This window comes from Tachypleus tridentatus, chromosome 1, assembly GCF_004210375.1.
Source record: "Tachypleus tridentatus isolate NWPU-2018 chromosome 1, ASM421037v1, whole genome shotgun sequence".
Classification (NCBI taxonomy): Eukaryota; Metazoa; Arthropoda; class Merostomata; order Xiphosura; family Limulidae; genus Tachypleus; species Tachypleus tridentatus.
In genome coordinates, this window is record NC_134825.1 from 101,627,804 (window position 1) to 101,642,042 (window position 14,239).

The 14,239-nt window shown below is 30.8% G+C and overlaps 1 protein-coding gene across 5 annotated transcripts in view; it reads left to right on the forward strand.

The window, feature by feature from the left end:
- LOC143257006 (dmX-like protein 2) overlaps positions 1-14,239 on the forward strand; it is a 202,811-nt gene that overhangs the window by 183,728 nt on the left and 4,844 nt on the right. For 2 of the 5 annotated variants that reach the window (XM_076515042.1, XM_076515088.1), the window contains exons 50-54: positions 2,194-2,324; positions 8,353-8,430; positions 11,049-11,193; positions 12,289-12,378; positions 13,227-13,354. In XM_076515042.1, the coding sequence (XP_076371157.1) occupies positions 2,194-2,324; positions 8,353-8,430; positions 11,049-11,193; positions 12,289-12,378; positions 13,227-13,354 (572 nt within the window). Of the gene's footprint in view, positions 1-2,193; positions 2,325-8,352; positions 8,431-11,048; positions 11,194-12,288; positions 12,399-13,226; positions 13,357-14,239 lie in introns of those variants that run through there. The other 3 variants (XM_076515062.1, XM_076515053.1, XR_013031660.1) reach the window with 3 other exon arrangements.

The window sequence follows — 14,239 nt, forward strand, 5'->3', positions numbered from 1 at the left end:
TATCTAATACAATTTTAACCAATCAATATTTAGCCAATACATTTTCCCAAACTTACAAAATTGTGTGAAAAATTAATTGAAGATTTGCATGTGAGTTTAAAGGCAAAATTAACTTAGGGTGATAAAAGTTTATTGAATGGCATGATAAAATAAGGGCTAAATGGAGAAAGAATTAAAATTTACATTTTTTGTTGAGAGTAAGTTACAAATGATGAAGCTGAAATTAGAATAATTCATTAGACAGGTTGTTTTAACATGAAAATTAACATGCCTATAAACTGCTTCACAGGATTGCTGTACAATTTAAACACATTGTGCCTCTAATAAGCACATATAATCATCAAACACCTAACAAAATTAGGTTAATTTACTATAAGATTTAAGGATATAATGTATGTTAAGTGTATGGAAAAAATATAACAGGAATAACAAAAATAACATAACTTTAAAAATATTTCCTGGAGAGCACACCCCATAAAACCCCTAGTATGCTCTGCACTTTCAGTTCTTAGCAGTTGGCTCAAAATATTTAAAACTTGTATCTTTACCAGTTCTCATCTCTGCTTTAACCCTCTTCTTCTGAGCATGTTTCTGTATGTCACAAGGTGTTAGCGAATCACATTCAAAACTTAGTTAAACTGCTTTCATTTAATGATACACCAATAAAATATAGCTGATAATCCATATTATCATAGTATACAAGTTTTAAGTTCTTATTTTTAATTAGGCAATATAAAAAATATATATAGAGAGAGAATGTCCTATAATTTGACACCTCTTTGGGCATCCTATCTTCTCTAATTTATTTATCAAATCTCCAAGTATTATGGAACTTATCATAAATTACTTGTTATAATATTATCTTTGCTCAGGCAAACGTTAATTTTTATAACTTTCAGTCTTACTTGGATATATCGCCATGAAATAAACCATCATACAGTTCCTGTCACATTCTCTCTTCCAGAAACTGTTGGTAATTCTGTCTGATATTCAGTAATACAGAATTTATAACCAATAAAAAGCCAAGGTATTCATTTATTAAATGGCATGTTGTTTTCCATTCAAAGAATTGTCAGCTTCTCTTCTAGTCCAACCTTTATTTTCATAAAAAACACATCAGCGAGTTAGTTGAATTCCTAATGGCTCTTGTCACATAGTTAGAAAACTAAATAAATTGGGATAGTAATGGGACACTGTCTGTTTTTTGCACATTATTATTTTGTGTTCTATTGTGCATTATTTAATTGAATAAAAATTTAGTGCACTACTACCATTAGTATTAAAGAGTATGATTAAGTATCAACAGCAAAAAAGACCTAGGTAAGTATTTTTTTCTAGTTTTTTTATATGTATTATTATAAAAGTAACTAAAAATAAATATGGGAATCCTTATATGAGCTAGGGTTAGGTTAGATGAAATAATATAATAATACTTCTTAATGAGAGGGGTACATTCATAATTAGCTTGTGTGTAAAGTAATTCAATAGCATTATGTAAGCTGCACATTTGATGGGTGATTTACAACTTACAATAAAATAATAATTGGACAGGGTTCAAAAAACAATACAAATTTACGTATGAGTTATGAGTTTAAAGCTATTTAGGTTAAATAAATTTAGTTTTGTATTACAATTTCAATTTAAGGCCATTCTAGAAAGAAAAAAAGGTAATTTAGATTTATTTCATTTTTTTAATGGTTACAGTATCAGTCAAATTGACCAACCTTCTATAAAGGTGGAGTAGAGAAAATAAAAGATAAAATATGCTTTTACTAAATAAAATTGTTTGAAATTTACTTAAGAGGTTTTAGAAATTATACAAATAAAATTTGATAATTTTGAAATGAAGAAAAGTATTTTTAATCTTAACACAAAGATCACTTAACACTCAGTGTAGTCATGGACAAATCTTTAGTTGAATACTTTACTGAAAAATGCTATATTTTGTGTACAATAAAATAATAATGTTTGCTAAAAGTATTAAATGTATTAAAAGTTATATTTTGAAAGCAACAAAGAGTACAACAGCTGTTATGAATTTAGTAAATTTGATTGAACCTGTGTGGAGAGTTAATATGTTATTACTGTATTGGAAAAGTAATAAGTACCTCCATGTGAGTTATAATTTTTGCAATGCAAAAAGGTTTTTTACATTTATAAATATATTGCTTTGGCATCTTATGTTTTTTGTAGACCTTTCAGGATCTCAGGATGGATCTTTACAAATGTGGAAATGGGGTCATCAGCAGGGAATTTCTACCCTTCGTCCCCCAGGAACTTATGCCAAGGTCACAAATATGATATTTAATGTACAGGGTAATAAGGTTGGTTATTTTTCTCCCCTATTCTGTTAGTAATGTTAATATTTTCTTTATAATATTGAAGTCATCAGGTTTCTAACTGACATATTAGGACAGTATATATATAAAAAAAAAAAGAGAGAAAGAGAACATTTCACTAAAATTGTTTTTAAGTAAATCTTCCTGTGGGCTGATTTCCATTTGCAACCTACTGGCACAATTTCAAACTTAGATCTTGTGGAGTGGTATTCATTTATTTTTTAACTACTTTTGAATTTCAGTTTTCTACATCTTCCTTTTTAATTCTTAATTTTCTTACTCTATATAAATGACATTTATGTTTACTTGGAAAACTATCTGAAATTTTTACACCGTGAACTTGCTCAAATTTTTAATGTCATGCACTTTATGTTATGATTTCAGCTGAAGCCTCAGAACAAACTATTTCTGTATCAAACAAGTCACTATATGTGAACCAATGCTTTAGTCTTCCAGAATGAATAGTATCATAGAAATTGTACTACAGAAAGAGCATCACAAATTAAATTTGTGTAGTATATGAAGTCTGTTCAATGTGTTTTGTTTTTTTTAGTTTAAACAGGTGAATATTTCTTGTTTTGTATAAAATTAAATAAACTTTCTTTTCACATGTATACCTGTATGGGGGCACTATAGCATTTTAACATTAGAGTTGACTAAAACATGGATGAATTTCTGTTGACTTACTTATGCATTTACCTAGGCCAGTTCCTTTGTGGTCATATGCACTTTCTTGTCTTAAAGATTACTGTAGGTATGCATAATTAAACACACTGTATAGATATTGGCAATGAATCATTGGTAACCTCTTGACACCTCGGAGATATCCCCTCTGTTTTGCTTTTCGAATGGTAGTGTTGTGGATAATGTATATACAATGGGAGATATGATGCTATTGTATTCTGTATGTTATCACTGCTCTCTGTTACCTGGACAGCCATCTTAGAATATCTTGAGAAAAAGACAGAGAAATCATTACTGTCAATCTGTGACCAAAATGTACTGTCATTTATGTAGCAACCTTGTCATTATGATTGTGTATACTAAATAAAGAATACTTCTCTTACTGTTCAACATTGTATCCATTGTCAGCATGAGATTGGGAACTACTCCATGATATATTTTCTGTCTTTATTGCTGTACTGCTATTATCTAAATGGAAAATCAGCACAACTGGAAAGCATTACATAAATATTTCATTGTTTTAGCCTTATTTCTCTCACTCAGTATAAATGCAAAGGATGAAACTGAAGTACAGGAGGAATGAATGACATGACACTATATAACACAAATTTTGTTCCTGGATAGTATGTATTGTTTCTTAATTGCTTATGTTGTAAAGGTACAGAAAATGGCCATTATTCCCTTCAAACTTTGCTTTCGTGACCTGGATAATGAAATTTATAAATTAACCTGGTTTTTATTTAAAAACATGCAAATTTGCACATTTTCATTTATATAAGGTCTGAATAAAACAACATATGAATCAAGATTTACATGTATTTATACTAAAGTTATACAAAAATGTTTAGAAGTGAGTAGGTTTTTGAGATTTGTGACTGCAATATAAATCACTTTCACATATCAGCCCCCAAATTTAGTTTCCCATCATGTTTTGTTATACGCTCTCAGGTTGCAAAAACAAGGTTTGAAGAGAAAAATAGGCCTTTCCCATTTACTTTAGGCATAAGCAATTGTGAAATAATACTTTCTGCCCAAAAGCAAGAAAAAGTAAAAAATTTTGTTACATAGTGCGATCAGTTGCAGATTTCTAAACTTCAGTCAAGTGATTTGTTGGCTATTAGCATTAAGTTTTTACTTTGAAATGAATTTGATTCTAAGTTCTAGAAATTAGCTAACATCTTAATTTATATGCAAATTAAGAGCAAATGCCTTTTCTAATATATGTAAATTTTGGCTGGAAAAATTATTTGAAATGAACTTCTTCCTAAGTTCAAGAAACAGAATAAAAATATACCCTTGAAAACAGCACATTTTGGCTTAATAAGTAATCAATTATACTTTATTAGTGAACTCCTATATTTTTTCCATACTTAATATTATTTATTTATATTTTTTGCAATGTTTTTGCTTGAAAATCAATTGTGGACAAAACCAGGAAACAATATACTTTGTTAAATTTGAAGACATAGGCCCAAAATATATATCAGATACAAGTAAAGTGCAATCCATTCTCTACATCCAGTCACTTTTAACTTGTTGGAAAACCCATTAAGACCTTTTTTGTTGGTTGAAGTAGTTGACTGTCTGCTGTGACTGATGAAACATTACTGGTGAGCAGTGATTTCACTTTTCAAAATAATGACACTATTACTACTGTTGGAAGTTGTAGCAGAATATTTTGCTTGTAGTCAAGATTAATTTATGGCTAATAATTATAAATTAATTTCAACAGATAAGTTTGTAATAAACTGCATAGTAAATTAAATTAACAAAAGTCATCCAAATAGTGTGCCATCACAAGCCTTACCTCATCTTCCTCACTAAACTAGAATATCTTTACCTGGTGTCTTGGTACAGAATATTCCTGTAGCTTAATGGGCTTAAATCATCACCAGGAATGAAAATAACATTATCAGACAATGCTAAAAAATTCCCAAGCATGTTAAGAAATATTTCAAAGCCAGGTTTATCATGATTATGCTCTATCTTAGCATTTTCTTAAATATATAATTTTCACAAGATACTATTGTAATTTAACTTAAAACTTTGAACTTCTTATTTTTGGATTGTTATTAACTTTAGGCTGTATTTCTTTTTAAAGCCAGGAATCATTCAGAAAATCTTATATCCTCCCTGAGCTGTACTATAAATGTGCATTCAAACAATGAATTCACAGTTTAAAAACCAAAAGACATAGAAACAAAATAAAAGTCAAGCTCACACAAAAAATGTTAGTTTGATTGTGAAGAATAAATTTTAGCTTAGGAGCCCAGTAATTTAAAAAAAAAAAGTGAATTGTTTACAGTTCAGCCATCTTAAATACAAAATAAAAATAAACGTTTGAAGACATTTTGCTCATAAAATCATATCATTAAAATTGTATAATGCTTAAACATCAATTCCACAATATTTGTTAGAAATTAAAATAAAGGTAAAGCAACATCCAATCATTAAAATGTTAAAGCAAATATAACTATTGTTTTATTTTTATTCCACTCTTACTATTATGTTGAAATTATTACAGTTTTAAATTATCAAATGCATAACTTGTGCATTCCTACAATTATAACACTGTTTGAAATAATTATTGGAATGCATGTTCAGGAATAACAAATGATACATAGTTGCAACTAAATTGACAGTTTGTCATTAGAATACTATTACAACTAAATTGACAGTTTGTCATTAGAATTCTATTACAACTAAATTGACAGTTTGTCATTAGAATTCTATTACAACTAAATTGACAGTTTGTCATTAGAATACTATTACAACTAAATTGACAGTTTGTCATTAGAATACTATTACAACTAAATTGACAGTTTGTCATTAGAATTCTATTACAGAAAATATAAAAGAAAAGAAGTTGTGTAGTACATTAGTATTTTGAATTTGCTTTAAACATCTATTCATAGGATCAGTCACGTTGATCTATTCATAGGATCAGTCACGTTAATCTATTCATAGGATCAGTCACGTTGATCTATTCATAGGATCAGTCACGTTGATCTATTCATAGGATCAACGTTAATCTATTCATAGGATCAGTTTGATCTATTCATAGGATCAGTCACGTTGATCTATTCATAGATCAACGTTGATCTATTCATAGGATCAGTCACGTTGATCTATTCATAGGATCAGTCACGTTGATCTATTCATAGGATCAGTCACGTTGATCTAAACGTTGATCTATTCATAGGATCAGTCACGTTGATCTATTCATAGGATCAGTCACGTTGATCTATTCATAGGATCAGTCACGTTGATCTATTCATAGGATCAGTCACGTTGATCTATTCATAGGATCAGTCACGTTGATCTATTCATAGGATCAGTCACGTTGATCTATTCATAGGATCAGTCACGTTGATCTATTCATAGGATCAGTCACGTTGATCTATTCATAGGATCAGTCACGTTGATCTATTCATAGGATCAGTCACGTTGATCTATTCATAGGATCAGTCACGTTGATCTATTCATAGGATCAGTCACGTTGATCGACCTGCGATCTATATCTTCACAAAATACGGCAAGTTTTTGATGCACATTATTATTATTATTGTACACAAATGTTTTCCATATGAAACCATACAGCCTTGATAGTAATCACATCAGAACTTTGTCTAGGTTTAATCTTGGTTGTGAGTGTTCCATTGGCTCCACCACCACCACCAAATTTTCTGCATACTTGACTCACCTTATTGCAAGGAATATCCCACCCCAACAAGTCATGTTTTTAAGGAAAATGACACAATGAATAAGGGTCTGCTTTTATTTACTACCAGTCAAGGTGCAATAATTCACTGCAGATGTTTATCAAACAACCTCCTCTCTGTCATTGAGTAAACTGTTGTAGTTGAGATGTAGATTATACTTGTATTGGTCCCTCAGCATGACTCACTATAGAGAATTATCAACAATCTCCTCTCTGTCATTGAGTAAACTGTTGTAGGTAAGATGCAAACTACACCTGTATTGGTTCCTCAGCATGATTCACTGTAGATGATTATCAGTCTCCTCTTTGTCATTGAATAAACTAATGTTGGTTGTATCAAAAAACTTGAATGTAGATTTTTTGGTAAAGAACAATCTTCTCCAGCTCTGCATATACCACTCAAGCCTTGTGATTTAGTTATCCCTCTGGTATTTGAGGTCACAGCATGCTAATGTGTATTTTACTGTCATTGAAGTAGCATTCCCACCTCTACTTTGTCATTATAATCTGACTAAAACATGAAACTCTGCCTGAATTTATTACTTATCCAAAACATTGATTGATACACAAGTCTTGTGGTATTTCTATTCTAGGAGTTGTGTACTTTTACCACACATACACTGGCTATGATTACCTGTACTATTATAGACATTATGGTAGTATGACACTGTGTGACTTGTTGGATAATAGCCAGACACTGTATAACATGTACATTCATGCTTTTAACACAATAGGCTTTGATAATAAAACGTATTTTTAAATTTATTTGAATTATATATGAATAACATGCTTCTTAATAACATTGAATTAATGTTGAAATTTTTATCTTAATAAAGGATGATAATGATATAATAAATGTGCTTTGAAATTTTAATTTGAAATGTTAATTTTATTGTCAAGTTTGTTTTAGGATATGAGCATCAAGAATGCAAGATATTATAGACTTTAAGCATGAAAAGTAGCCCATTCTGTAACCATTAATTATAATTTAGAAGTAATAATATTTAGGTGTTCCATTCCACTTTGTTAATGTTTCTGATTGTATCATTCAGTTTCCAAGCAAGATATAACTTGGTATATAAATACATACACACAACTCCTAGTACAGAGAGAAGATTGGGATTTCAAAATGGCCTGGGAAAATTATTTTTATACTGACCCTTCACTGAAGTCAAGAGAATCCTGAAATACTCAGCAGCTGCTACATAAGTTATATATTTTCTAGTGCTGTTCACACAGTTCATAAACTGAATAAAAAATACATTATGTACAATTTTTCATATACAGTCCAATATTTCATGCACTATAAAGTGTAGACCTATATGACCAAAAATTATAAGAATTGTAGATAATTCACGTAAAAAGAAGTTTAAAAGATTAATATAATCACCCATTTATTGCTTGTCTACATTACAAGCCATTGATGGGGAAACTGACCCAACCAGGAACTCTCCTTGGCAACTTTACCTACCCCTACCCTTGTAGACATGAAGTTTGCAAATTTTGTTGTTGTACATTGTCATGTACCTTCAGTAACAAAATACACATTCTTGTATAGATTTTAGTAGTACATGTGATGTATTATTCCACTACATTGAATATTTGCAGTTTGGGGTAACAGATGGTGATGGAAATCTCAGTCTCTGGCAAGTGGGATTAAGTACAGTAATGGATGAGCCATTTTTTGTAAGTAACTCATGTTTTAATTCAAGTAAAAATATTATTTGGAAATATCCAGCAAATTATTTTCAAAAATTCTAATTTATCAGATGAAAAGTTGAAGGCAGATAACTCTTTTAGATTTATCACTATCAAAATATTGTAAGTAGGTACAATAAGTGTTTTGTACCCCTTATTCTGAACTCTTGTGAACATTTTTCTAACAATCAACAAAGTGAGTACCTTTTGCCCAAATTATATGCTGATATTAGTCATTCACCTATGATATAATGTGTACCTTCTCATGGGAAGTATTTTTCTAAAATTGAATATATACTACCTTGAAGTAGACAACAAATGGTTCCTTAAGGGCATAACATTCATTTTATATATATATATATAGTCATGGCAGTTATCATGTGTGTGTGTGTGCGCACGCGCATAAAAGCTAAATTTGTCTTTCCACTTTGACTTATCTGAGCCTGTTGGGTTTGTATGCAAACACTATGAACTTTGGGGAGAATGTCATAAGGGAGTCAAAATTGAACATAATCCTATTTCTATATACGTAAAAACGGCTTGCTTGGATTGAGAAAATATTTTACGATAAGGAGCGAACAACGTTTCGACCTTCTTCAGTCATCGTCAGGTTCACAAAGAAAGAAAGAGGTAACTGACCGGAAGCTAACCACATGTTTGAAAGGGGTTGTGTAACTGAGTGTCAGAATGTAGAGGGCAGTGTTAGATGTTTGAATATATAATTTTATATTATTTATTTTATTATTTTTAATATAGGTATAAAGGTGTTCCTTTGTATTGATTTATTTTGGGTTTAAGTTGTTGTATAAGTAAGGCTTCTTTAATTTTGCATTTGTTTATGTTTGTTTCTTTATTGAGTATTTGAGTGTTTTCTATGGTTATGTTGTGTTTATTTGACTTGCAGTGTCTGAAAACGTGTGAAGGTGACTTTTTATGTTCTTTAAATCTGGTTTCCATTTTTCTACTTGTTTCTCCAATATAGAAGTTGTGGCAGTTATCACATTGTATTTTACAAATAATATTAGTGTGGTGTTTCTCAGTGTAGTTTTTACATAGTATATACCTCAGTTTTGTGCCTGGTTTTTGAATAAATTTGGTATTAACTGGAATTTCATATTTTGTTACTAGTTTTTCTCAAATGTGGTTATTTTTCAGCTGATGTCGGGAATATATGATATGCAGCAGTATATGGTTTCATGATTTTTTGATTCATGAGATATATTTACTTTTGTTGGTTGATTTTGCTTTCTGTCTAGGTGTGTGCGTATAATGTTTTCTACGGTTTGTGGAGGAAACGTATTGATGTTGATGAAGTATTGTTTTATTTTGTCTAATTCATCGTTAATTTTATCTGGTGAGCATAGTTTTATGGCTGTGTTTATTTGGTTTTTTAGTGTGTTGTCCATCTACCAACAAATAAAAATCCCACCTCTGAGCACTCTACATCTCATTGTCCAAGATAAAAGCATGAACAGCAACTTCATACCTCAACTTTGAATCCCTTTAAAGCATTCAATATTGTCTAAAGTGTCAATTTGCCAAGACTGCCTGAACAATCTCAGGATTGACTCAATAGGCTAGGAGTAATTAACCAATTGGCTCTACAAAATAAAAATAGGATTAGTGATGTCAAGAAAACCCACTTGCAGAGAAATATTTTGAGGTAAAGTTTATGCATTCTCTAGCATGTGGTGAGTATTTCAGCTTTTAGTTATACAAGAAAGCCCATACACCCTATGAAGGGTAGTATATTGTCCTCTGTTAGTAATCTTATATATTCTGAATCTGGAATCATACGTTTTCATCATCTTCAAAGGTATCTGGAAGCTCCAGTGAAAGTACCATTATTCATTTTTCATCATCTTCAAAGGTATCTGGAAGCTCCAGTGAAAGTACCATTATTCATTTTTCATCATCTTCAAAGGTATCTGGAAGCTCCAGTGAAAGTACCATTATTCATTTTTCATCATCTTCAAAGGTATCTGGAAGCTCCAGTGAAAGTACCATTATTCATTTTTCATCATCTTCAAAGGTATCTGGAAGCTCCAGTGAAAGTACCATTATTCATACCTATACTCCTCATTTTTAATTGCTAATGAAGTAAATAATTAAATGTTACTTCACATTGTTGTAAGTTATGTCTAGATTTTGTTGATTTTCACAGTTCAGTCATATTTGAAGAATATGGTGTGACTATGTGTAGCATTTTATGCTTGAACTTCCAATTATTCTGTGAACCCTATTCAATTACTCTTAAGAGAAATCTCTTAAAATGCTACAGTATTAACACAGTAGCTGAAAAGTATGTTGTTTTACTAAGACATGAAAACATAGAAATTATCAGCCAAGTGTTCCTACATTTCCTAAAATTACAAATCAGTTCTGAACTTCCTACTTTTTTTGTAAAGTAACATTTCCAGCATACTTCTACTTTCTGTGTTTCTTTTGTATGTTGGAGTTTGTTGCTTTTGATTTTATCAAAGCTTATTGGTTTTTAATCTGCATTTTCTTGTCCTCTTTTGTATATTACTGTTTATTGTAATCAACACATAATTAGTATTTCTTACCTTAGTCATTCCACATTGTGTTTTCTTCGTTCTCTTCAGAGTGCCCAGTGTCACAGCAAAGAAGTCAATGACTTGGCTTTTGTCAGCTCTTCTAGTCTACTGGCCACAGTCGGTCACTCAGTAGAGAACAAAAACGTTTGTTTATGGGATACATTACTACCTCTTCAGAAAGCCATGGTATCAGGTTAGTGTTTTACTTTTTTTTTTAATAAAGCTTGTTCTAGAAATCTATCTGATGAAACAACTTTGCTTTCCCTAAAATTCTTTTATTATATTTCCCCAGTCATCAGAAGCTGCAAAAACTGTAAGTTTGAGTACATTTTCATTAAATTTTAAATTACCCTAGGTTACAGAGTTTATTTTTGACAACTCATTGTCACACGTTGTGGCAACTTGGGAAAAACTATCAATATTTATGTTTATATTTTCAGAATGAAAAGTTTTGCTAAAATACTACCATTTTACATGAAAATGTACATTTTATTTGTTATATGATATTTTTAAAAGATAAAGTTGGAGTCTGACTTCTGTTAATTATTTAGTTTCATATGATATTAGAGACCATGCATGGCCAGGTGGTTAAGGAGCTCAACTTGTAAGCTGAGGGTTGGGGGTTCAAATCCCTGTTACAACAAACATGCTTGCCCTTTCAGCTGTGGGGGCATTATAATGTGATGGTCAATCCAACTATTCATTGGTAAAAGAGTAGCACAAGAATTTGTGGGTGGTGATGTCTAGCTGCTTTTCCTCTAGTCTTACACTGCTAAATTAGGGATGGCTAGCACAAACAGCCTTCATGTAGATTTGCACAAAATTCAAAAACAAATATATGGTATTTCTTCTGCTTTTGTGTTTTAAGCTTATACCTTGTTTTGCCAACCACTGTTTACTGTACATAACAAGTATACATATGAATATGTTTAAAAAACATTATAAGAATAGGGACATATCTTTAACATTGAGTGCTGACAGAAAAAAAGATATTTAAACACTTCCAGGCTAATTTTACACACACACACATACAAAATTTATAGCTTTGAGAACTTTGTTAGTTGAATAAGGTGTTTCTGTAAACCAAGAATACTACATGAAGTATTTGACATTCTTATTATCCAAAGCTATTTACATATGAAATTGTCATCCAGAGACTGGCATCTACTAAAATTGTTAGGTTGTTTATATGTGGGGTTAATGTAAAAAAAACAAATGTTACTTTATATGTACCCTGTATTTATGGTATTATTATTTAAAATGCCCCCTCTTTTTCTTCTTTCTCTAGCATTTATGTGTCATGAACAAGGTAGCTCTGCCATTGTATATGCTCCACAACATCAAGTCTTTATCAGTGCTGGAAAGAAGGGAGATGTCTGTATTCTTTAAATGTTTGGTGTAAGAACTGTCCATTATTGAATAGCTTGTATAAGAGTATTATGCTTTTCTGCTTCCTGTATTTTCAGTAAGAATTTAGTAAAAGTAATAAAGTGCCATATTTACTGGAATATTTTCTACCTCTTACAGTCTTTAGTATTTTATAAGATAAGCTAGGTGTGGCCTAGTTATTAGTATGTTGGGCTGTAGATCCAAGAGATCAGAGATTTGAGGTGTGAAGCTGCTGAACACACTTTATACTTTCAGGTACTTTATGTTATAAGAGTGACAGTTGGCACCATTATGTGGTTTTTAGAAGGCCAAATACAGCTTTTTTGGTAGTGAGCACTGCTTACTGAATGTCTTTCCTCTAATCAGTAATTCAAATTATAGGTGGCTCTGTACAACTCCTAGGAGCCTCTGGCCTAACTGTTTTCTAGCCCATCTGTACTTATGGTGACACTCGCATTGAAAACTGTAGTATAATTTAAATGTGTTTCTGATTTTATTGCTGTTGTTTTAGAAATATAGTGTTAGTCACTTCCATTTTCAAGGATCTGCAGCACTTCGTATGTCTGCTTGTCTTAACGTTTTTTAGTTTGTAGATTTAACCACATTAAATGTATATTGTTGGAATTCTGTAACTGTTATAAATTATTATATGTAATGTGTGTAAGAGTCATATTTATAATTGTGTAAAATATTTAAGTGTATAATTCTGCATTGTTAACTTTTTTGGTTACTTATTCCATTTTGGTACCTTAGACTTAAATTTCACCAACAGTATTCTTTTTATACTGTTGTAGTTTTAAATGTCTTCATTAAATGATATTTCTTTAATAAAAAAAGGTATTTTTGATGTGCGGCAAAGACAACTTCGACACAGGTTTCAGGCTCACGATTCTTCAATTAAATGTTTAGCTTTGGACCCAGCTGAAGAATTTTTTGTCACAGGGTCAGCTGATGGTGATATGAAGGTCAGATTTTTTTTTTTTTTTTACTGCATGTGCTCATCAAACACATACTTGTAAAGGCCAAGTAAACAGAGTGAAACACTTATTTCACTTTTGTGAAGAAATTCTTATATTTAATCTCGGAGAAAAACAGTGTTGTAAATTTTCAAATGCTATACCAAACATTCAACAGCATATACTTTTATTTACTATCAGGTATCTACCATTTAATTTATTATTATTATTATTAACAGTAGAGGCACAAGTTTCTATTTTGGATAGACAATGGATTAATTTTCACAGCAATTATTTTAATTCAATATAAAGTTGTCCAGCAAATTAGGTTTTAGTTTTGCTGGATGTTATAGTATAATATACAAATATTTCAGTACTATTACTTAGAAACTGAGGTACCCATCCTTTTTCCAGGTTATGAACTTAAAACAACCTGAGGGTAAATGCTATGATAAATAACAAATATCCTAACATTCATCAATTTATTTATAGTGTTCCCCAGTGGTACGGCAGTACTTTTTCAGGTTTATAAATCTAAAGTCAGGAGTTTAATTTCATTTAGTGGATAGCAGATACCCCAATGTGACTTTGCTATAAGAAAACAAATTTATAAGATATTATTAAATTATTCATTATTACCTCATCAAAAGTTTGTACAAGCTTTTATAACTAAATATTTATATGTTTAAAACATGATATAAACTGAACAATGGTCAGGGTAGGTTTATAGGAAGAAATGGTGACCAAAGGCATGGTGGTGGTGTTGCTTTCTGTTACCCACTTTCAACACCTAGCTTTTATTATCTTTCCATAGTGTTACACAGGATTATTTAATTGATTTAATTTTATTATTAAAATTTTGAAACAATTTATATTAACAGTCACTAGGTATTA